Source organism: Oncorhynchus mykiss, chromosome 8, assembly GCF_013265735.2.
Source record: "Oncorhynchus mykiss isolate Arlee chromosome 8, USDA_OmykA_1.1, whole genome shotgun sequence".
In the NCBI taxonomy this organism is placed as follows: Eukaryota; Metazoa; Chordata; class Actinopteri; order Salmoniformes; family Salmonidae; genus Oncorhynchus; species Oncorhynchus mykiss.
The window spans coordinates 73,592,286-73,616,958 of NC_048572.1; the positions used below are offsets into that span (position 1 = coordinate 73,592,286).

General features: G+C 44.1%; 1 protein-coding gene across 2 annotated transcripts; it reads right to left on the reverse strand.

Moving 5' to 3' along the window:
* Nucleotides 1-554: 554 nt before the first annotated feature.
* LOC110530981 (SUN domain-containing ossification factor) lies at nt 555-23,506 on the reverse strand. 2 transcript variants are annotated; one of them, XM_036986179.1, is made up of 22 exons: nt 23,212-23,506; nt 15,759-15,852; nt 15,439-15,606; nt 14,595-15,115; nt 14,191-14,275; nt 13,913-14,024; nt 13,711-13,835; nt 13,532-13,599; nt 12,467-12,574; nt 12,043-12,148; nt 11,600-11,620; nt 10,654-10,709; nt 8,223-8,305; nt 7,697-7,762; nt 7,336-7,471; nt 5,602-6,963; nt 5,356-5,443; nt 4,910-5,014; nt 4,501-4,652; nt 3,777-3,868; nt 3,159-3,214; nt 555-2,984 (listed from the first exon to the last, which is right to left on the reverse strand). In XM_036986179.1, exons 1-22 carry the CDS (start codon nt 23,271-23,273, stop codon nt 2,562-2,564), a joined length of 4,089 nt encoding a protein of 1,362 aa, XP_036842074.1. In that variant the 5' UTR covers nt 23,274-23,506; the 3' UTR covers nt 555-2,561. The 2 variants fall into 2 exon arrangements, with proteins under 2 accessions (XP_036842074.1, XP_036842075.1); XM_036986180.1 differs by lacking the exon at nt 11,600-11,620.
* Between the last annotated feature and the right edge of the window lie 1,167 nt (nt 23,507-24,673).

Here is a 24,673-nt window from a genome sequence, read left to right on the forward strand (position 1 = left end):
CAACATGCAACAATCACTGAGTTGCAAGTTCATAAAAGGAAATCAGTGAATTTAAATAAAGAAACAAATTAGGCCCTAATCTATGGATTTCAAATGACTTGGCAGAGGCACATCCATGGGTGGTAACCTGGCCTAGCCAATCAGAATTAGTTTTTCCCCACAAAAAGGCTTTATTACAGACAGAAATACTACTCAGTTTCATCAGCTGTCTGGGTGACTGGTCTCAAGACGATCCCGCAGGTGAAGAAGCTGGATGTGAATGTCCTGGGCTGGCGCGGTTACAAATGGTCTAAAACAACGTTGGAGGTGGCTTATGGTAGCGAAATTAACATTCAATTCAGCTTTGGTGGGCATTCCTGCAGTCAGCATAACAATTGCACGCTCCCTCAAAACCTGAGACATCTGTGGCATTGCGTTGTGACAAAACTTTAATCAGCTTGATATGCCACACCTGTCAGGTGGATGGATTATCTTGACAAAGGATAAATGTTCACTAACAGTGATGTAAACATATTTTTGCCCAAAATAAACATTTTGTGCATTTGGAAAAATTCTGGGATCTTTTATTTCAGCTCATGAAACATGGGCCCAACACTTTACATGTTGCATTTATATTTTTGTTCAATAAAGGTGCAACCTGTCCATCCACCCACTAATGTCTGAGCTCTTCATTTTTGGGAAAACGATGGTCACATTTCTACTGTGGCATCCAGGTACTACACACTGAAATGTTACCGGCCTGCTGGCTGAAGAAAACCCAGCTGCAGTCAAGTTATTTTGCGCAGTACTAGACTAGCTAGCTCTGTAAACAACACCTGTGATCCCAGGCTTCTTGTCAGCCAAAAATGGTGGATAAATTAAGATAGTTCACTCAGGCTGCTTACAATTGAACAAAATTAAAATAAATCCGTTCTGCTTAACAGGGTGGTTGTCCCATAGGAGAACTGTTCGCCCATTGGGGCGGCAGGGTAGCCTAGTGGTTAGAGCGTTGGACTAGTAACCGGAAGGTTGCAAGTTCATACCCCCGAGCTGACAAGGTACAAATCTGTCGTTCTGCCCTTGAACAGGCAGTTAACCCACTGTTCCTAGGCCGTCATTGAAAATAAGAATTTGTTCTTAACTGACTTGCCTAGTTAAATAAAGGTAAAATAAAAAAAAGAAATAGACCCCAATGCAATAGGAGTTGGGTCTGGCCTGCTTAGTTCATTGACTGTAATGTAACCCCAAAAAATGAGGGAGTGGGCCATCTCGCTTCCGTCTGTCACCCAGATTAGAATGTCACTTCCAGGTCACAGCATTTTGGGGGAAATGTCTAAATAAAAGTCCCCAACGTAAAAGTAGAAAAGTCTCAACCTGCATTTATTCATATGATAAATATATTAACGATTTACATTTAAGTGACATTTGCATGAAATTTCATGTGTCCAACCATGGTACAATCTACTCACTCGTCCATAAATTACAAAACAAGTTCTAACAAAAAGCTAGGTCATAGCAGGTGTTGCTGGACTTTTACTGTGGTCAAATAGCTTTGATAGGGCCCATTTATCCCTAATATAATAAATTGTTTTCAACTTCAGAAAATGAGAACCAATCTTGAAACAGGAAAAACCTGCTGTTTCTATGAAATGAACATGACCAGCACTAGTACTAGCACTAGTAAAAGCAAATTCTAACTTAGATTTTCCTTTCATGGAATTGTATTCCTTTAGCCCATCCTTGACATTGGCTATTATTTGTAGTTTTGATTGTTACATTGTGCACCTTTAAAGGAGAACTTTTCTTTTTTACCAAATCTGTATTTTGAATGTAAATGGGATGTTATAGAAGTGCCCAGACATTATTTTTTTTGCGATTTCACTTGTTTTTGATAAACTTACCCCAACCAGAGATAGACTTCCTCCTGCTCATTCTGCAGTGCCAGGGTGGGGATAAAGTAAAACAAAAGCTCTAAAATCACCCAAATACATCCTTTTAGAAACGGCAACGCTCTCACTATAGTGATGCAGGTCTTCAGATGTTGTACACATTACCTTTTGTCACACCAAACTTTATTGGAAACATATTTCATATTGTGCGTCTCGAGCGATATTTCTCCGTGTAGCCCATGATACTTTTCTGGGTGCGCATGCTCGGGCTACACGGAAAATAAGCACAGATGGATAGGGGAAACTGCTTGAGTCGCACAAAATTAAATATAACATTGCAGATAAAAGTTTGGAAAGATGATTTCAGAAGTTGCGTTTCTAAAATGACGTATTTAGGCTTTTGTCCATGTTTTATTCTAGAACATGCCATTTACATCCAAAATACAGATTTGGTTAAAAAAAGTTAGCTTATCTTTTAAGGATGTCATTATTAACCTCATAACAAAGAGCCTGACAAAAGGTTTGACAGAGAACATGGACAGAACATGCTGGTTAGGAGGTGGAAGAAGAGGGATTGTCTCATTTGTGTACTAGCCTAAAGCCTCCTATGTATACAGAGATAACAACAACCCTCCTTTCAGAGGATGAGTGTTCCAGAGTCTGAAGGAGGAGCAGTCTGTGTCAGACAGGACCTCAGAGCGCCATCACTCCCAGCCTCCCTGCAGCTAGCTCTTTTTCCCCCCCGATGAGGTCCTGCAGGGTAAGGATGGTGGGTGTCGTTTCGCTCCTGTCTCTCCGCGGGCCCTGCAGGAGATCCACGCGCCCAGGCTTGAAAGCCAGCTTCTCTGCCCTGCTCCTGGGCGGGGGCAGGCCGTCACAGAGGCGCGTGCAGGTGGCAGCAGCGAGGCCGCAGAAGGAGGGCTCGTCTGACTGGGAGGAGCCCTCGGAGCTGCCCTCAGAGGGGGGGTCCCTGAAGGCAGGGTGGCGGAGATGCCCCGTGCGGGGTAGAGGGTCTATGGTGCCACGGTCGTTATATATGGGCGCTCGGTTAGCAAGCAAAGGAGAACAGAAAGCAGTGCTCTTCAGGGTCTCCACGGTCTTCATCTTACTGCGTTTCTTCAGCAGAGAAGTGTTGGGGACAGAGGGGGGAAGGGTTGAGGAGAGAGATTTTATTTGTTGAGGTTGGCGATGAGGAGAGATCATGTTCATGATACAGTTATACATGATACAGTTTATATGTGAGAGAGTGTTGAGAATTTCCTTGAGATAGCGACACTGTTCCATCCATACCTTTTTATTAGCTGGTGGAAAATTGATTGGTTCAACAGTTTGCAGTGACTCTGCACCTGCAAGCACAAGGTGAAAATAGAAAGCAAATTATATTAAAAAAAAACTGATTGTGAAACAATATTATAAAATCAGCCAAACAGCAACCACAAACCTTGCTCTCGAGAACCCAAGGCATTCTGCCTTATCCCAAGGGTTCTCAGCAATAAACACCGCTTACTGGTGGGACCATGTAAACTACAATCACAACACACAGGTGTTCGAGCATGCTAGATAGCTAATGAGCACAGCCTCTGTCTTCCGTAAACAAGCAATGTAACATGTAAATATGGCTGTGTGGAACCGTTAACACAGTTTCTTTTAATAAAGGAACTCATCTTTCATATCAGCGAGAAATTATGTTTCCAAAATCGTAGCGCAAGCAATGTGTGTTATCAGTTTAAGACCGTGTGTCAGGGCTCTTAACAAAACTCCCCCAGCCAGAAGGTACCTTCATGAATAGACAGCCACTAAGGTGGATAGTGTCTATGAATGGGCTACCACAAACCTTAGAATGAGGAATCAGAAGGAAGTACACACTCCTCCACACACACATACAGACATTGTCATGAGTAAACTTGCCTTCAGTGGTAGGTAACTGAAAGGAATCAGAGTGCAGGAGAGGATATGAGGCTCGTCTCTTCAAGCTCATGTCTTCATATTCAGAGAACCGCCTGAGGGGAGGAGACAGGATGAATTAGACTTAAAGTAACTGTCCAGTGAAAATCTCACTTTTAAAAGTTCATATTGTTAACTCATACCCAAATAATGTCCTATACTTGTATGTGGCAAAAGTATCAATTGGAGAAGAAAAAAAAACCCTTCAAAAACCCCACCTCAAACATGTATCTCAAACAGACCGTTTAAAAAATGCTTGATATTTCCTCAGAGGATGTTGCACTGGCCAATCAGAGGTCTTCTCGCGTGAATATCTTTAAAGACCGGTATACGCCCAGACCACTCCAACACAGAAAAGCTGCTTTTTAACATACTTAAAAAATAAAAAAACATTTGGAAGGAAAACTATTTCACTCATATTGTAATTAATTATAGGTCATATTTCATAGAAACCTGGAAACACTGGACAGTTACTTTAAACACAGCATCCTGATGACACTTCATGTATGTCAACAATAATGCGCAGGTGAGTGTGTGGTGTCCCTTGGATGAGATGTGATAACACCAATTGAAGGGTACCTATGTAAGGACTTCATAACACATTCGTAACCCATTCATAAGCAGTACATAATCACAACCCCTGGTGTTCCCCCTAGTGGGACATAACAGAGGATGTGAGTGTAGATACCTCTCTGGGGAGCAGTAGCTGTAGGTTATAGGAGGGTCTGTGGAGGGAGGCTGCATGATGGCAGCCATGCGACAGTGCTGGAAACACAGCAGCAGGCCCAGGATGAAACACAACACCAGGCACAGCAGGAGGTAACTCTGCCTGTCTGTCACCTACAACAGAGACAGGGTCAAGTTAGCACACTGCAGCCATGTGCTGTGATTGGTAAGGGGTGTCAAGAAATATAGAATACATTTTACTGCTGCATTCCAGGGTTGGGTTCAATTCCATGTCAATTCAGGTGGCAAACGTCCTTGTTGAAAAGCAACGAGGTGTAGTAGTTCTTTAGTTCACTTCCCACTGACTGAATTTAAATGTATTGACCCCAAACCTGCTGTATTCAATAGGGTAGAAATGATGTAGTATCTACCTGGCTCTGCAGCTGGCTGACTCTCACAGACAGGTTGAGCACCAGTTGTGTGACGTCCTCCAGTTGGCCCTGCAACGAATGGATGGACTCTGTCTGTCTCTGGTCCTATAGGGACAAAGGAAACTTTTGAGCTGACCAATCACAAACACTCTCACAAGCCATATTCCCAGACATTGCAAATGACACCCTCCCTGCAATCTTGAGTGACTAGATGACAAAATCTGTCATTCTGCCCCTGAACAAGGCAATTAACCCACTGTTCCTAGGCCATCCATGTAAATAAGAATTTGTTGTTAACTGACTTGCCTAGTTAAATAAAGGTTAAAAAAATAAATAATTTAAAGGCCAAAACTGTGCGATACCCCCCTGAGACTCCATCTTAAGATAGGCTACGCAGTATGTAACGTTCTAGACAAACACATTGTAGGTCCCCCTCCACTCCGCACCTGCTCCTCTGCCTTCCTGGATGTGTTCTGCAGTTTGATGATGGTTTGGTTGAAAGCCCTCTGCATCTCTTCCATCTGCCTTCGGTACCTTCAACAAAACACACAGAAGTATCAGCATCACCATCTAAACCTTCAATTGACTAACTCTAGTTCCAATAGGTCTGACATCTGACAGTTAATAAAACCAGCAGCATGGTGCTTAATGCTCAGCCAATGGCCATCCATGAATCGCTGAGGCCACTGTACCTCTGGCTGAGTTGCTCTAGGTAGCGTCCGCTCAGCGACATGTTCATCTCCAGGGCCTTGATGCGGTTGTTGAGCCTCATGAACACAGACTCCTTCTGGCTGGTGGAGCCGTGCATCGGGTTCCCGTTCCCCTGCTCCGTGGCATTGTGGAGCTCTGCATAGAAGTCTAAAGGGGAAGGAGAGGAGGGCTGGAAGGAGGTGGGGCGAGGCAGCTGCTGCCCGTTGTCATTGGGCGACGGGGTGAAGACAATGTCCTCCACAAGCTCCGCCTTCCCCTTGGTTTCCGTGGCCACGGCCTGGCCATGGCCATGCGAGTGGGGCTCCGTCATGACCACGACGGGGACAGAGTTCTGCTCCTCAGGAGTAGTGTTTCCGCCGCCGGCACCCGCTGGTTTAAGTGGGGATCCCAGAGGCTGCTGCTGCTCTGTGGGGGTGGAGGTAGTGAGGAGGGGTGGGGGGAGTGGATCAGCCACATGTGGTTGGTGGATGACCGGGATGTTGTCTTGTTCTACAGGCTGGACTTCAGGACAGGGCCTCTCCTCTACAGGGGTTCCCCAGCTCTGCTCCACTGGGCCACTGGAGCTGGAGGTGGCGACAGTGGGAGGCTGCCTGATCTCCCCCTGCTGCACCTCCTGGCTTTTCTCTGCCCCAGTGATGGGGTGCTTCTGCCCAGGCAGGTCTTTGGATAAGGTGTGGAGTGGAGGCGCCACGGCAGGTGTGGGCCTGGCGGCATTGCTGGAGGTGTCGGTGGAGCTGGGTCTGGGCAGGGTGGAGGTCTGGCTGGGCTCTAGGTGGGGCAGTTCCATACTGGGCTCTACCTCTTCCACTGCGTCAGTCTCAACCCATGGAAGGTGTGGTGGAGTGTCAGTGGGCCTGGCTTCTCTCTCCCCATGGGCAGAGCTGGGCTCTCTCTCCTGGGGTTGTTCCCCCTGAGTGTGTGAATGCTGGGGTGTCTGGGTGGGCGTGGGGGAGATGGGCAGCTGCTGTGACGGGGTGGTGGGGGTGACTGGAGCTGGAGTAGCCTCTGGTTTCCTCTCCTGGCTGGTATAGTTCCTCTGAAAAGAACACTGGTGAACGAGGTACTCCTGGAGGGAGGCTGAGCAGGAGCAAGAAGAGGAGGAAGATGGGCCACAGTAGTCAAGGCTTTCTTGCTGTCGATGGCCAGGGCAACGGTGCTCCTCTTTCTCCCTCCCATCCTCTTCCTCCTCCAGCATGGTGACTATAGACTGGACCTCCTCCTCCTCCTCTATAGGAGAGACTACCTGCTCCTCTTCAGTTACATGCTCTGGTTTGGGTTCCTCTGTGGTAGTGACATCAGGGTCCTCTAGTACTTCAGGCTGCTCCACCTCTACAGCGTCAGGCCTGAGAACAGAGACAGAAACAGGGAGAAACAGGAAGAAAGAGACAGAAACAGGGAGAGAAAGACACGGAGAAAGAGAGACAGAAACAGGGAGAGAAAGACACAGAGAAAGAGAGACAGGGACATAAGCTATTACAGCTATAAAATACCAATAATGCACATCCAAGCACGGTAACCTGCAGGCCCTTACAGAAATGTGATTTATTATCATAGGAATCACAAACTATCCCATTTAGCTGACTTCTAATACACTCTGGTAAATACCATTGCCGTCAGACTTAAAAAAATAAACACTTCAGCAGTTTAAATGACAAAATGTCTGCCATTATTGTAGATCTATATCAAGTGAAAGTGACTGGTTGGCTGGTACTTACACTGGGCTGGTGGTGGTGTCAGGGTCAGATGATGTAACGACAGTCAGGTTCACTGTCTGGCCTGAGAAGTTCCCTTCACCTGGTCCTCCCCCCAGCACGTTGACTTTAATGTTGTTCACCATGTTCAGAATGACGTCTGGAACAAGACAGCCCATGAGTGAATACTTATACCAGTCATTGAAACCCTCCCCACATAGACGTCACAAAGGGTTTACAGATTCAGGTATGACAGATCTCATTTTTTCAATACTAAGAGGGGTGGGAACCCTGTGAGTCTCAAAGACACTTATACGCAGGATGAAACCATAGTTGTGTGACTGGTGTAATGGGATATTTATTTGGCTGTATGTGTCTAACTCACCCTTGGCTGATCCTATGAGGTCATTTGAAGCCTTGTCCTCTGCAGGAACGTATCCAGGAGGATAATCTGAAGGTCACACAAACACAGGAGAGATAACATCACACTCACCAGGAACAACATCCAAACAGTTCAAAGGTGAGAGGTACAAATTACATTAACCTGTGATGGGTTGGGATTCCTAAATGTTAACTATTGTTAATCCTAAGTTCTACTAGAGACATGAGGGGTGCCATAGTCTAGGGTTAGAGCTTTCATAGTGTCCGTCAATTTCTTACTCTGATATTTAGAACCTAACACCTGTATAAGGACTTTGTTGACATATTACATCTAGTCTCGTCATAAGGTGAACATGTTGCTGTGTACTTGTAACATGTTAATGTACATTGATGAATGCGTCATATCTTATCATGCATTTCCTGTCTGATACGCATGACCAGAGACATTTTATTGATATGTTTATGACCATGATGGTTGAGAGAATTTTGATAAGTATTTCAGATAGTGCAGAAGAACAGGAGGCTCTCACCGAGGTCGTCATCCTGGTCATCTAGTCTGTCCAGGGGGTCAGCGATCTCCTCATACTCCTCCACCATACTCGTTCCAAAAACCCTTCGACAGAAAGGAAGACGTGTTATACTGTCTAGCAGTCACCAGAGGGCAGACAAAGATACACCAGGAGCCCAGTAATAACATTACAAATGATAGCTAAGATATCCTAAAATAAAAAGTTTAAACTCCTTAAATGTTTAAACTAACATCAAACTGAGAGTTAGCAAATACTACAAATGTGTGTTTAAGTCCCACAAGAATACAATGAGCCCTAGTGGTACATTAAGTTCCAGCTGTCTTTTTGTTTTACAACTAGTAATGCCTCTGTAGGAGAAAAAAGCATGTTAAGCAAGTGGCTAGCTGTACTTTTTGTTTTACAACTAGTAATGCCTCTGTAGGAGAAAAAAGCATGTTAAGCGAGTGGCTAGCTGTACCTTTAGAAGACAAAATGTCCTGCAAACTCTGACAGCCAGAGCATACGGGCTCAATGTATTCCCAGTGCCCCTGACACAAGGCAGCTTCAAGAGAGAGAGATCAGTAAAACAGTACACTAGCAGCTCCAGATGCAAGACTGGTGAGGGGCGACTTATCAGTTGTCAAACTGAATGTATTCAACTGAAATGTGTCTTCCGCATTTAACCCAACCCCTCTGAACCACCTTAAATCGACATCCATATCTTCGGCGCCTGGGGAACAGTGGGTTAACTGCCTTGCTCAGGGGCAGAACAACATAATTTGACCTTGTTAACTCTGGGATTCGATCCAGCAACCTTCCGGTTACTGGCCCAAAGCTCTAACCACAAGGCTACCTGCCGCCTCACACTCGTACACAGTGTCTTCAGAAAGTATTCAGACTCTTCACTTTTTCACGTTACAGCCTTATTCTAAAATGTATTATAGTTTTTTCCCCTCATCTACACACAATACCTCATAATGACAAAAAAAACTTTTTTACATTTTAGCTAAAATTTTTTTTTTTAAATGCTATTTACATAAGCATTCAGATCCCTTTCTCAGTACTTTGTTGTAGAACAGGGATTACAGCCTCGAGTCTTCTTGGGTATGACGCTACAAGCTTGGTACACCTGTATTTGGAGAGTTTATCCAATTCTTCTGTGCAAATCCTCTTAAGCTCTGTCAGGTTGGATGGGGAGCGACGCTGCACAGCTATTCTCAGGTCTCTCCAGAGATCTGAGTTCGATCGGGTTCAAGTCCGGGATCTGGCTGGGCCACTCAAGGACATTCAGAGACTTGTCCCGAAGCCACTCCTGCATTGTCTTGGCTGTGTGCTTAGGATAATTGTCCTGTTGGAAGGTGAACCTTCACCCCAGTCTGAGGTCCTGAGCGCTCTGGAACAGGTTTTCATCAAGGATCGCTCTGTACTTTGCTCCGTTCTTCTTTCTCGATCCCAGTCCCTGCTGCTGAAAAACATCCCCACAGTATGATGCTACCACCACCATGCTTCACCGTAGGGATGGTGCCAGGTTTCTTCTACAGAGTTCAATCTTAGCTTCTTCAGGCCAGAAAATCTTGTTTCTCATGGTCTGAGAGTCCTTCAGGTGCCTTTTGGCAAACTCCAAGTGGGCTGTCATGTGCCTTTTATTGAGGAGTGGCTTACGTCTGTCCACTCTACCATAAATTCCTGATTGGTGGAGTGCTGCAGAGATGGTTGTCCTTCTGGAAGGTTCTCCCATCTCTCCAGAGGAACTCTGTTAGAGTGACCATTGGGTTCTTGGTCACCTCCCTGACCAAGGACCTTCTCCCCCGATTGATCAGTTTGGCCGGGCGGCCAAACTTCTTCCACTTAAGAATGATGGAGGCCACTATGTTCTTGAGGTCTTCAATGCTGCAGAAATGTTTTGGTACCCTTCCCCAGATCTGTGCCGAAACAAAATCCTGTCTCGGAGCTCTACGGACATTTTCCTTCAACCTCATGGCTTGGTTTTTGCTCTGACATGCACTGTCCACTGTGGGACCTTATATAGACAGGTGTGTGCCTTTCCAAATAATGTCCAATCATTTGAATTTACCACAGGTGGTCTCCAATCAAGTTGTAGAAACATCTCAAGGATGATCAATGGAAACAGGATGCACCTAAGCTCAATTTCGAGTCTCATAGCAAAGTGTCTGAATACTTATGTAAATAAGGTATTTATATTTATTATTTCTAAAAACCTGTTTTCGCTTTGTCATTAGGGGGTATTCTGTTCTGTATTCTTTTTTTGATCCATTTCAGAATAAGGCTGTGATGTAACAAAATGTGGAAAGAGTTGAGGGGTCTGAATACTTTCCGAATTGGCAAATACCTGTTTATTCAGGAAATTGATGTATTTTTGGTGGGTTTTGGTGGGTTTTCTTAATGGCTGTAAAACTTCCATTAACTAAATGTTTTTCCATTCATTGCCTACCTTATGAGACTAAGGGGGCAGAAGTGTTCAGATCCATGGTGAGAGACCAGCTCCACCTGCGATGAAACACAGACATCATTTACATCCAGGAGACAGGCATTAGTGCATGGTGGGACTGTTCTACACTGTCAGTGATAATAATCATGTTGCAATATGAACACTTGGCAAAGCTATGATTTGGCCAGTGGTTAAATTGTTATTGAAATCGTGTGACAAATATCAAATTCAAGTTAGTTGTTGTTAACATTGATGATTGTCTGGCTGGTCAGCGACAAGCTATTACAGGCACTTTGAAGCTGTGATGAACCGCCTTGCCCTACACACTTAAAGAGACTAAATGCAACGATTCCAAACGTGTTTCACTGATGTTCATTAAGAAAAGTCAAGATTTCAGTCAAGGGAATATGGTTTGATCCCCATGAGACACCATAGCAGCAAAGTCAGTATTCCTTCCTCAAATTAGTCTGAATGAATCTAAGATGAAAAAGGCAAGTGAGCATTGTCAAACTCAAAACCCAACCCTCAAGTAATACAGTTATAGACGAGACAGACTTAATGAACAAAAGTAATCATATTTACACTTTGTAGTCAACTTTGACACTAAAATAAATGTTTCTGACTCATATCGATGCCACATAGGCTGTTTTCTATCGGAGAAGTTGCCCTTTAAAGAATGGGCTACTCCACAGTCAAAATGTCTACTGTCAAAATGACATGGTATTCTCATGACTGACATGACTAGATGAATTATAATGATTAGAGATATGTTCAGTGGCTTTATCTAGATAGAAGGATTATTTGCTACCTGGCCTAGTGTAAGCTGGTGCTGATCAGTTAGCAAGATTCTCCTACTGTTAGCATTGTAACACTAAAGCCCTTCCCTTCCCTTCAACCCTCTACATGCTCCTCCACAGACCAATCACCTCTAAGATATAAATAGGCTAACCTTTATGTACTTGGTGAACATCTGAAGCAGGAGAAACAAAGGAAGAGAAACAAGTAATTACAAGAAGCATACATGCATTTAAAATAGGACCAATGAATGAATGCTGGTTCCTGTTCCGCTCTTCAGAGAAGAGGTACAGAAGCATCAGTTTAAAGACGAGAAAGGCTCCAATGTTTTGTACATTTGTAAAACATTACTCTAGAATGAGACGACCAGCACAAACACACAAACAGCCCAGAGCGGGATTTGAGTTTGACCCACTTGTGAAGGAGAGGGCCATAACAGAGTAAAGAGGGGGCTACTGTAGTCTTGATTTTATTTGTAATTAATCAAGTAGTCCCATTGAAGTCAGAATACCTCTTTTCCAAGAGAGACCTAGATGACTAGAATGGGAGTAAAGGAGGGGGTAGATAACAGAAGGTGCAGGAGAATGCCATACACACCTTGACATATTTGGCGTACAGGTGCTCGTCCAGAGGGAAACTCTGAACAGTGCGCTCCTCCCGAGCATGAAAAGTGCCCAGCTTCACCCACTTGTTGGTCGGGTACCTGAGGGAGAATCATCCAACAACACTCAACATCATTCAACCTATTGTTCAACCCTTATTAGTGCAGTAGTACTGACTATTTTAGTAACATGTATGATGTTCATCATCAAATGACAGTTTGAAAGATATCAAATCAAGATATTCCCATTGTGGTTGTGTTCATAAAGCACCAAGAAGAAGAAAACTGACTGAAACAGGGAGAGACTATATGAACTTGTCCAATAACAGCAAATTTTCGTTTCAGTTTTTAAATGGTTTAAAACGTTTTTCCATGCGTGCCTTAATGAACATGCCCCAGATCTATGGCTAAAAATCAAACCTGTCACTGATGGAGACCAGGAAGTCTTTGGGTGTGGAGGAGAAGAGCTCAAAGTTAGCAATGTCCAACTGCTTCACCTGGATGGGATCGCACAGCTCGATGATGAACCTGAGAGAGAGAGAGAAGGGGCGAGAGAGAGAGAGAAGGGGTGAGAGAGAGAAGTGGCGAGAGAGAAGGGGCGAGAGAGAGAAGGAGCGAGAGAGAAGGAGCGTGAGAGAGAGTGAGAGAAAAGGGGCGAGATAAAGAGAGAGAGAAGGAGTGAGAGAAAGAGAGAGAGAAGGAGCGAGAGAAAGAGAGAGAGAAGGAGCGAGAGAAAGAGAGAGAGAAGGAGCGAGAGAAAGAGAGAGAGAAGGGGCGAGAGAGAGAAGGGGTGAGAGAGCGAGAAGGGACGAGAGAGAGAAGGAGCGAGAGAGAAGGAGCGTGAGAGAGAGAGAGAGAAAAGGGGCGAGAGAAAGAGAGAGAGAAGGAGCGAGAGAAAGAGAGAGAGAAGGAGCGAGAGAAAGAGAGAGAGAAGGAGCAAGAGAAAGAGAGAGAGAAGGAGCGAGAGAAAGAGAGAGAAGGGGCGAGAGAGAGGAGGGGTGAGAGAGCGAGAAGGGACGAGTCAGAGAAGGGGCGAGAGAGAGAGAGAAAGAGAGAAGGGGCGAGAGAGAGAGAGAGAGAGAGAGAGAGAGAAGGAGCGATAGAGAGAGAAGGGGCGAGAGACAGAGAAGGGGCGAGAAAGAGAGAAAGGGGCGAGAGAGAGAAAGAGAAGGGGGCGAGAGAGAGAGAGAAGGGGCGAGGGCGAGAGAAGGGGGAGAGAGAAAGAAGGGGAGAGAGAGAGAAAGAGAGAGAAGGGGCGAGAGAGAGAAGGGGCGAGAGAGAGAGAGAGTGAGAAAAGGGGCGAGGGCGAGAGAAGGGGGAGAGAGAAAGAAGGGGAGAGAGAGAGAAAGAGAGAGAAGGGGCGAGAGAGAGAAGGGGCGAGAGAGAGAGAGAGCGAGAGAAGGGGCGAGAGAGAGAGCGAGAGAAGGGGCGAGAGAGAGAGCGAGAGAAGGGGCGAGAGATCTCCAAACGCACGCACACACTCACCAGATCTTGTTGCTGCAGGGGTTCAACATGTAATGATCCATGCTCTCCATTAATATGGCTGAAGTACTCTGGCAGAAAACAAGATCCTTCCATCAATATATGCAAAGCTAGCTATTAAAATCAGTTGTATCAACTGAATATATAGATGGGTTTGGAGGGTGACAGTTTGAAATAGATACCTTAGCCTCTGGGTTAGAACCCAGGATCTTGGCGCCACACTCCACTGAGGCATAGTTGTTGAAGTTCTTCTGCACCTTCTTTACAGCGTGGGAGCCGCCATTGGTGGAGATGTGAGTGGCCAGAGCTATGAAGAGAGATACAGTTTTAATTCAAAACCAGTGAGTGAGTGAGTGTGTGAGACAGGAACACCATCTATCTTACTGTTCTCCTTCTCCATAATTTTCTTCTTCCACTCGTCAAAGGTGGGGATGTCCTCCGCATCCTTGGTTGCCACATTAGGATCCTTCTCCGTGGCGATGTGTGAGCTCAAGCCCTGGCAACAGCAGTCAACAGTACATCAGATACATTCAAATACTTACTTCAATCATCATATACTCAAGCATTTAAGCTGGGCTTAATTAAGCTTGGAGTTTGCACTTTGGGGACTATAAGCATCAGAAAACATTATTTCTATGTAACAAATGTTGGTGTATCTCTACCCGTTCTTTCAGCATGTGGGAGGTGTTGTCGGTCTTGGTGCCTTTTCCTTGAGCGTTGTTAAGTTTCTCCAGGACAACAGGAAGACTACAGAGGGAGACAATAGAAAGAGAGCCTACATTCAAACACTGGTAAAAAGCAACTGGGGTCGAACCTGAGCCTCCTGTGCGCCACTTGACTGTGTTATCCATTTGTGCTAAAGCCATTAGCTCTCAAGGAGCGAACACAATTTCGGGCCTCGGGTAAGGTTAGGGCATTTTCACATATGAAATTCAATTCCCTGGTTTGGTTTCCTGGATCGTTTGTGAGAATTCTACAAAATACTTTTTGCTTTCACAAGACTTGAAAATAAGCGTTTCAGGAAAAGATTTGCAAGATGTACATTCTACATTCCAAGTCACAATACCTGGGACTCTGGTCCTGGATGTTGGAGCCGCTACTCAGGCAGGTCCAGGATTCATCAAAGGGGTTGGTTTCTCCAGCTTCACAGTCGTCTGTGGCAAGATCAGTATCGCTGAATTCCGGTACAAGGACATCAGACAAAGTATCCTCTGGTACACTAGAGGATGAGCCATGGGGCATGGAGGGGTCTTCAGTGACGGGGTTGAGGGCAGAGGATAGAGGGAATAGGTCAGAGGTGGGTGTTGGCTGCAGCTCTTGGGTGACAACGGGCTCTGGAGGTGGCTGCTCGGCCTCTGGTTCTGCTGTCTCTGGTTCTGCTGTCTCTGGTTCTGCTGTCTCTGGTTCTGCTGTCTCTGGTTCTGCTGTCTCTGGTTCTGCTGTCTCTGGCTCGGCCTCTGGTTCTGCTGTCTCTGGCTCGGCCTCTGGTTCTGCTGTCTCTGGCTCGGCCTCTGGTTCTGCTGTCTCTGGCTCGGCCTCTGGTTCTGCTGTCTCTGGCTCCTTCTCAGAATCCTCCAGGTCCAACGTCTGGAAAACATTATCACTGCACTGTCAGTAAAAGACCGAACTTAATATTGATGGTCCATGGCAACCATCCACCTGCCTGTGCAGTATGTGTTTATCAATAGGTTTGGTCAATAAGTCTGGTGGATGGTATGCAAGTCTCAATCTGCTCTTTGAACTAAAGAAATAGACATCTGCTTCACATACAGTAAGAAAGCCAGAGTGGAGTAGTTCTTCAGGTCTACTTCTTATGATTCATCACTGCAGAACCTGTACCTTTTGGACCCCAGGAAGAGTAGATCACAATTCTAACAGCAAAATGGGGATCCAAATAAAAACATAAGTACCTGAACATGCTCCTTGTTCTCCACCTCAGTGCTTGGAGTCCCCGCCCCCTCCTCCTCTGCTAGGCCCCGCTGCTGTGTCTCCACCGCCTCTCCCTCTGGCAGCACCTCCTCTTCAGATAGGTGCTGGAGATACTGTGACCCCCAGCCATCCTCTAACTGAACAACACCCTGACGGACCGGAAGTGAACATTAGTTGTCGTATCCAACATTAAAGAAACAGGTATCATATCAACAAGAGAGTTGTTGATATGTTATACTAGGTATGTAACAAAAGGCATGATTGAAACGTATGGTCCAAACAGGTGAAGCAGGTGATGTACCTTGTGATGGGACCTGTCGCCAGGATCTTCCTTCAGACTCTGGGTCTGAGCCTCTGGGGGTTGCTCTGTGCAGCTAACATATTTAGTGGGGTGCCTGAGATAACATAGGAGAAGACATCAGTGTTATTGATTTAGGCATGGGGGCCACAGAGTGAGAGCAATGGGAATAGTGGATTTGGAATTTCAGATTACTTCCTGAATTTAGATGAAATTGACCCTAATGCTATTAAGGTGTGGAAATATACTGTAACCTAGTGTCACTATGTTTACCGTTCCAACAAGTACAAGCCTTGACCAGAAGAAAAACAACTTGATTTCAAAGAATCAATGAAGGAATCATAATCAAACAGAGGGAGCTGCTTCCCAGCAGTTTCAGAGCTGAAAGAGGCGACATGGGAATGCCTTGGTGTCTGACAGTGTCTCTCTCTCACAGTGTATCTTATCACTGTGGGGGGCAGGCCAGGCTGGAGGTGGGAGGTCAAAGTCAAAACCTTATGCCATGTGGCTGCACAGGGAAAATTAAAAAGCGCATGCCACTGTCTGCTGACAGTCTGACAGTGTGTCAAGGAAATGGACAAGTCAATGTCACAGCTGTCTTGTGAATCTTGACACGGGACAACAGAGATCGCTGGTCATGACAAGGCTTTAAATAAGTCCACTCACAACAATGTCACATTTCTACTGGGGACAGAGGTCATTGTGTTAAGCTGCAGTGTCAAACAGCTGCACCACTAACGTGGCCTTGTCTAGCAGTGAATTTATAGGGCAAGTAGTCTACTGTGCTTGGCCACTGGAGTCTGGTAAGACACAAATAATATAGGTTTTAGGGTGTTTAACTTTTAATTCAGATCCAACAGCCTTAATGTAACCTCTAAGGAGCCATGGTGTTTTCGTTGGACAAGAAATGATGTATTAGAGTGTGTGGCCACTTTAACAATAGGCAGTAGAAAGAAACTAGGCAGTAAAGCAAAAGTAGGCCTACTTGCCAAATATACTGCAGTAAAATGTAATGTAATCAACACCATAAGCCTAGCATACATTCCTACAAGTCTGAGGAATTTGAATTATGAGTTGTAGTTAGAATGAGTAGTAGTACTTAGGGTTGGGCGGTATCCAGATTTTCATACCGTCATACCGTTTCTGTACCATACCAGGGTATATGGTATTACCAGAAGTGCACACAAGGGGAGCTATACAAATAAAAGAAAAAATGATATACAGTACCAGTCAAGTTTGGACACACCTACTCATTCATTGCTGCTCAGCCCCCTCCTGTACTCCCTGTTCACCCACGACCGCGTGGCCATGCACACCTCCAACTCAATCAGAAAGTTTGCAGACGACAACAGTAGTAGGCTTGATTATCAAGAACGACAAGACAGCCTATAGGGAGGAGATGAGGGCACTCGGAGTGCAGTGTCAGGAAAACAATCTCTCACTCAACGTCAACAAAACAAAGAAGATGATCGTGGACTTGGGGAAACAGCAAAGGGAGAACCCCCTATCCAAATCGATGGGACAGCAGTGGAGAAGGTGGAAAGTTTTAACTTCCTCGGCATACACATCACAGACAAACTGAAATGGTCCACCCACACAGTTTGGTAAAAGGGCGCAACAGGACCTCTTCAACCTCAGGAGGCTGAAGAAATTTGGCTTGTTACTTAAAACCCTCAGATTTTTACATATGCACAATTGAGAGCATCTTGTCGGGCTGCATCACTGCCTGGTACGGCAACTGCACCGCCCATAACCGCAGGGCTCTCCAGAGGGTGGTGCGGTCTGCACAACGCATCAACGCAGGCAAAATACCTGCCCTCCAGGACACCTATAGCACAGGAAGGCCAAAAAGATCATCAAGGAAAACAACCACCCAAGCCACTGCCTGTTCACCGCGCTACCATCCAGAAGGCGAGGTCAGTACAGGTGCATCAAAGCTGGGGCCGAGAGACTGATAAATAGCTTCTATCTCAAGGCCATCAGACTGTTAAACAGACCTCACTAGCACAGAGAGGTTACTGCCTACATACAGACTTGAAATCATTGGCCACTTTAATAAATGCATCACTAGTCACTTTAATAATGCCACTTTAATAAATGTTTACATATCTTGCATTACTCATCTCATATGTATATACTGTATTGTATACCATCTTGCCTATGCTGCTCGGTCATTGCTCATCCATAGACAGCTCTGGAAAAAATGAAGAGACCACTGCAAAATTATCCGTTTCTCTAGTTTTACTATTTATTGGTACGTGTTTGGGTAAAATGAACATTTTTATTTTATTCTATAACCCCCTGACAACATTTCTCCCAAATTCCAAATAAAAATATTGTCATTTCGAGCATTTATTTGCAGAAAATGACAACTGGTCAAAATAACTAAAAAGATGCGGTGTTGTCAGACCTCGAATAATGCAAAGAAAATAAGTTCATATTCATTTTTAAACACAATACTAATGTTTTAACTTAGGAAGAGTTCACAAATCAGTATTTGGTGGAATAAGCCTGATACCAGCCTTGCTGAAGCACCCCCAGGTCATCACCGTTCCTCCACCAAATTTCACAGTTGGTGCAATACCTGGAGAGGCCTGTGTCTCTCACCCACTGTGAAATTTGGTGGAGGATTGGTGATGATCTGGGGGTACTTCAGCAAGGCTGGAATCGGGCAGATTTGTCTTTGTGAAGGACATATGAATCAAGCCACGTACAAGGTTGTCCTGGAAGAAAAGTTGCTTCTGCTCTGACAATGTTCCCCAACTCTGAGGATGCCACACAGCCAGGTCAATCAAGGTGTGGATGGAGGACCTCCAGATCAAGACCCTGTCATGGCCAGCCCAATCTCCAGACCTGAACACCATTGAAAACCTCTGGAATGTGATCAAGAGGAAGATGAATGGTCACAAGCATCAAACAAAGCCGAGCTGCTTGAATTTTTGCATCAGGGGTGACATAAAGGCACCCAACATCAATGTGAAAAGACTGGTGGAGAACATGCCAAGATACATGAAAGATGTTGGATTTCTGCCAGACAGCGTTTTCCTTGATGGCCAAAAAGCTCAATTTTAGTCTCATCTGAACAGAGTACCTTCTTCCATATGTTTGGGGAGTCTCCCACATGCCTTTTGGCAAACACCAAACGTGTTGGCTTATTTTTTTCTTTAAGCAATGTCTTTTTTCTGGACACTCTTCCATAAAGCACCGGCTCTGTTGAGCATACGACTTAAAGTGGTCTTGTGGACACATATTCCAATCTCTGCTGTGGAGCTTTGCAGCTCCTTCAGGGTTATCTTTGGTATCTTTGTTGCCTCTCTGATTAATGCCCTCCTTGCCTGGCCAGTGGGTTTTGGTGGGCAGCCCTCTCTTGGCAGGTTTGTTGTGGTGCCATGTTCTTTCAATGTTTTTATAATGGATTTAATGGTGCTCCGTGGGATGTTCAAAGTTTCTGATATTTTTTTATACCCCAACCCTGATCTGTACTTCTCCGCAACTTTGTCCCTGACCTGTTTGGAGAGCTCCTTGGTCTTCATGGTGCTGCTTACTTGGTGGTGCCCCTTGCTTAGTGGTGTTGCAGACTCTGGGGCCTTTCAGAACAGTATATATACTGAGATCATGTGACAGATCATGTGACACTTAGATTGCACACAAGTGGACTTTATTTAACTAATTATGTGACTTCTGAAGGTAATTAGTTGCACCAGATGAATACATATAAATGCACCACTTTTCAGTTTTTTTTTAAAAACAAGTTATTTTTTTCATTTCACTTCACCAATTTGGACTATTTTGTGTATGTCCATTACATGAAAAACAAATAAAAATCCATTTAAATTACAGGTTGTAATGAAACAAAATAGGAAAACTGCCAAGAGGGTGAATACTTTTGCAAGGCACTGTATATTCTTATTCCATTCCTTTACTTAGATTTGTGTGTATTAGTTAGTTGTGGAATTGTTAGATTACTTGTTAGATATTGCTGCACTGTCGGAACTAGAAGCATTTCGCTACACTAGCAATAACATCTGTTAACCATGTGTATGTGACCGATAAAATGTGATTTGATTTTTGAAGGGTTTTTCTTTATTTTTACTATTTTCTACATTGTGAATAATAGTGAACACATCCAAAACTATGAAATAACACACATGGAATCATGTAGTAACAAAAAAAGTGTTAAACAAATCAAAACATATTTTATATTTGAGATTCTTAAAAAGTAGCCACCCTTTGCCTTGATGACAGCTTTGCACACTCTTGGCATTCTCTCAACAGCTTCACCTGGAATGCTTTTCCAACGGTCTTAAAGGAGTTCCCACATATGCTGAGAACATGTTGCCTGCTTTTCCTTCACTCTGTGGTCCAACTCATCCAACCATCTCAATTGGGTTGAGGTCGGGTGATTGTGGAGGTCAGGTCATCTGATGCAGCCCTCCATCACTCTCCTTGCTCAAATAGCACTTGCACAGCCTGGAGGTGTGTTGGGTCATTGTCCTGTTGAAAAGCAAATGATAGTCCCACTAAGTGAAAACCAGATGGGATGGCGTATCGCTGCAGAATGCTGGCTAAGTGTGCCTTGAATTCTAAATAAATCACAGTGTCACCAGCAAAGCACCCCCACACCATCACACCTCCTCCTCCATGCTTCACGGTGGGAACCACACATGCAGAGATCATCCGTTCACCTACTCTGTGTCTCACAAAGACATGGTGGTTGGAACCAAAAATCTAAAATTTGGACTCATCAGACCAAAGGACAGATTTCTAACAGTCTAATGTCCATTGCCCATGATTCTCTTCTTCATATTGGTGTCCTTTAGTAGTGGTTTCTTTGCAGTAATTCGACCATGAAGGCCTGATTCACTGAACCTGTTGAGATGTGTCTCGTTACTTGAACTCTGTGAAGCATTTATTTGGGCTGCAATCTGAGATGCAGTTAACTCTACTGAACTAGTCCTCTGCAGCAAAGGTAACTCTGGGTCTTCCTTTCCTGTGGCGGTCCTCATGAGAGCCAGTTTCATCATAGTGCTTGATGGTTTTTGCGACTGCACTTGAAGAAACTTTCAAAGTTCTTGAAATTTTCCAGATTGACTGACCTTCATGTCTTAAAAGTAATGATGGACTGTCGTTTCTCTTTGCTTATGTGAGCTAGTTTTTTTTTACCAAATAGGGCTATCTTCTGCATACCACCCCTACCTTGTCACAACACAACGGATTGCCTCAAACACAAGAAGGAAAGAAGGAAGGAAATTCCACAAATTAAGAAGACACACCTTAATTGAAATGCATTCCAGATGACTACCTCATGAAGTTGGTTGAGAGAATGCCAAGAGTGTGCAAAGCTGTCAACAAGGCAAAGGGTGGCTACTTTAAATATAAAATATATTTTGATTTGAACACTTTTTTGGTTATTACATGATTCCAAATGTTATTTCATTGTTTTGATGTCAAAAAACAAAACTTAAGAATGGGAAGCAAATAAATATACAGCTTCTTATACTTGCTTTCAATGAGAATGACACATTTATAACTCATAATTCTATGTGAATTTGGTCTGGTCTCCAAAAAAGTTAGATATTGCAGTTTTTATTTGTAGTTTGTTATAAGCAGTGGCATAGCACGCCCCCCCCCTCCCTGTAGTAACAGTATTGAAAATCATACCATCGGTATACGGTATAAATGGTATATCGCCCAAGCCTAATAGTACTACCGGTCATTTCAGCAAGAATCAACTGTGGGCGGACATAATATGATCATTAGATGGCAGATTTTGGCTCAATTCCCTCTAACAACACATGAGAAACAAGATAAGGGAGTAGCAGCCTAACTGGCACATTCTATGACTCATTTACAGTGATACACCCAAGGTGTGATTGTGACTGAGCACTCTTCCCTGAGCATAAACACACCCTCCGCCTGAAGTGGACTCTTGAATCCTTGAAGGGAAGTGAACAAGTGCACACTTCAGGATAAAGGGCAGATTATTGGTACATTGAGAAAGTTAGATTTGCATTTGGGGTGGGACTGTCAATAAAACTCCTTCATGCCTGAGTAGAATTAAGGAGGGGTAGCCTCCAACACTGCAGTCTGAGGAAGGAGATAGCCAATCAACATGCCATATCATAGCAGTACAAAGTTCAGGGGGAGGTTTACACATCACATTTCACCTAACTAGGTACTTTCCAGATGCTTAGCTCATTAATGAGTTTCCACTACAAAATGACAGCCTAGGCCAGGTACATTTTAAAGTAAACTCAGCGAGATGACGTTGCAACGAGCAGCACCCCAAATGAGCACGATGCAAGACTACTCTCACACAGTATCTGTGCATGTGCACTTCACGCTTCTACAACTTGATAGCTACGGGAACAAAATAACAGAAGTTAGCCTTGCGCTTCAACACTCTTAGTTGAGGAAATGAAGGGTTGCCTTATTGCCGATTTGTTTGTTTTTTTACTGATAACAACCGATATACAATTAATTCCAGTAGTCTGCTATGTCTAGCTCGTCCCGTGTGTAGGTGTAAATAGCTAAGCCTATTTTTCGGGCAAGTGATCATTTTCTGGCAACCCAAAAATACTCCTCACTTGCCCAATGCCATGGCCGAGTGCCTTTCAGACCTTAATGTCAATCCCTGCACTACTGTGTTTACTTTGTGCATGCAACATCATCTCGCTGAGCCGGACTTGTGCTACACTTTGAAAAATGTAAGGGCCAAGAAGCATCACTTTCCTCGAAAGGACTTCAGGCCATTGGAATTTCTGTCTGAGCATCAATGCAGCATTCATGTGTGCCATTACAGTAAACCAGGTGCATTCTTTCTCCATTAAGCCTATCCTAGATTCTCATCACCTCTGGATGGAGCCTCTGAACTTTGGTGATGAAGGATTTACAGCCAGGGGTCAGGACCTAAAAGCAGCGAGCCTGCTAACTGAGTGACTTAATAGGCTGTAAATCCTTAACTATCAGGTGAGGGTAAAATGTATTATGTGACTAAGAGAACATATTATAAATCAATACAGGCCGTGCAACAACTCGGCAATAGTGTGTTATTTAACCTACCCTGTTTAGTATGATAGATATATTATGTAACTAGTTAAGTTACTATTAGGGTCCTATACTCCACTTTCTGGTGATGGAGGCAGGCTGAGGCAATACGATATGAATTGTTAAAATACAACTGCATTTGTCTGAGCTAGCCAACGCTACTGGCGAACACTAGCTAGCTAGCTAACGTTCGCTATCTAACAACTCTGAGCTACGTTAGTAGGTAACTTAGCTAGCTAGCTAACTAGCTAACCTGGCTAGCAAGCCAGTTAACGCTATGCTTGCCGTGGTTCTCGTTAATATACCATCTATTCCAACATGTTTTGGCTAACGAGATGCTATAGTTATCTAGTGAGGTAAAACACATTCCTTGTTATGAAAATAGAAGTACCGTAGAGCTAAAACTTACCAACACAGTAATAACACAAGTAGGCACGCTGACATAACTCGCCACAATCTCTTCTTCATCATCCTCCCGCAGGGTCCAACATTATCACCGTCTACCTACACATGTATCAATACTGTCGTTATTCAACAGTTGTATGTTTTAACTCAACGTGAATATGTCTAACTTCTACTACAAGTTACAGGTCCGACACCTAACTTCTATTTTCCTGAAAGTGGTGTTGTGTTGAACTGTTGGCTCCTGTCAAATCCACTGGAGCAGGAGACCTTGCGCTCCGCCAACGCGATAGCTGTGTCATCCGCCGCGTCCCCGGCTCTGTCCAATGAAAACGCAGCAACGCTGTTGCGCAGTAAAGTTCGCAGAAATGTGGTGTACGAGTGTGTCGCTGTCAAATCCCCATACTCTGATTTTGAACTATGATACAAATGAGTGTAAAATGTGACAGTTAAAAAAACATTTTGTTGTTGAGTACTATATAGGGGAATGGACCTTTACAGGAAATTGGCAAATTACTAATTGATGAGTTGGAAGTATTCTTTTAAAATACTCCTTGTATAGCTTTATTCTTGTGCATCCATTTAACTCTGCATCTTTGGGAAAGAGCTTGTAAGTAAGCATTCCACTGTAAGCTCGACCTACACCTGTTGTATTCAGTGCATGTGACAAATACAATTTGATTTGATTTTAGCTTTTTTTTAAGCGTTTGTGTTTGTATTTATTAAGGATCCCCATTAGCTGTTCCGTACTGTGTGCCTCCAATTGCCTGTTCTGGACTTGGAGACTGTGAAGAGAACTCCGGTGGCATGTCTTGTGGGGTATGCATGGGTGTCTGAGCTGTGTGTTGGTAGTTTAAACAGACAGCTCGGTGCATTCAACATGTCAATACTTCTCACAAAAAAAGAGTAGTGATGAAGTCAATCTCTCCTCTACTTTAAACCGAGAGAGATTGACGTGCATATTATTAATGTTAGCTCTCCATGTACAGTACCAGTCAAAAGTTTGGACACAGCTACTCATTCGAGGGTTTTTATTTATTTTTACTATTTTCTACATTGTAGAATAATAGTTAAGACATCAACACTATGAAATGTGGAATCACGTAGTAACCAAAAAAGTGTTAAACAAATAAAATATTTTATATTAGAGATTATTCAAGGTAGCCACCCTGTGCCTTGATGACAGCTTTGCACACTATTGGCATTCTCTCAACCAGCTTCATGAGGTAGTCACCTGGAATGCATTTTAATTAACAGGTGTGCCAGTTGTGTTGTGTCCAGGTAGGGGTGGTATTCAGAAGATAGCCCTATTTGGTAAAATACCAAGTCTATATTATGGCAAGAACAGCTCAAAATAAGCAAAGATAAATGACAGTCCATCATTACTTTAAGACATGAAGGTCAGTCAATCTGGAAAATGTCAAAAACTTTGAATGTTTCTTCAAGTGCAGTCGCAAAAACCATCAAGC

Excerpts from the sequence above, each read along its gene's own strand:
- LOC110530981 (XM_036986179.1), bottom strand. The coding sequence starts at position 23,273 with ATGATGAAGAAGAGATTGTGGCGAGTTATGTCAGCGTGCCTACTTGTG. Across the intron at positions 15,116-15,438 it reads AGAACAAGGAGCATGTTCAG|ACGTTGGACCTGGAGGATTC; the intron begins GTACTTATGTTT and ends AATGTTTTCCAG. Across the intron at positions 10,710-11,599 it reads TGTTCACCAAGTACATAAAG|GTGGAGCTGGTCTCTCACCA; the intron begins GTTAGCCTATTT and ends GTTTCATCGCAG.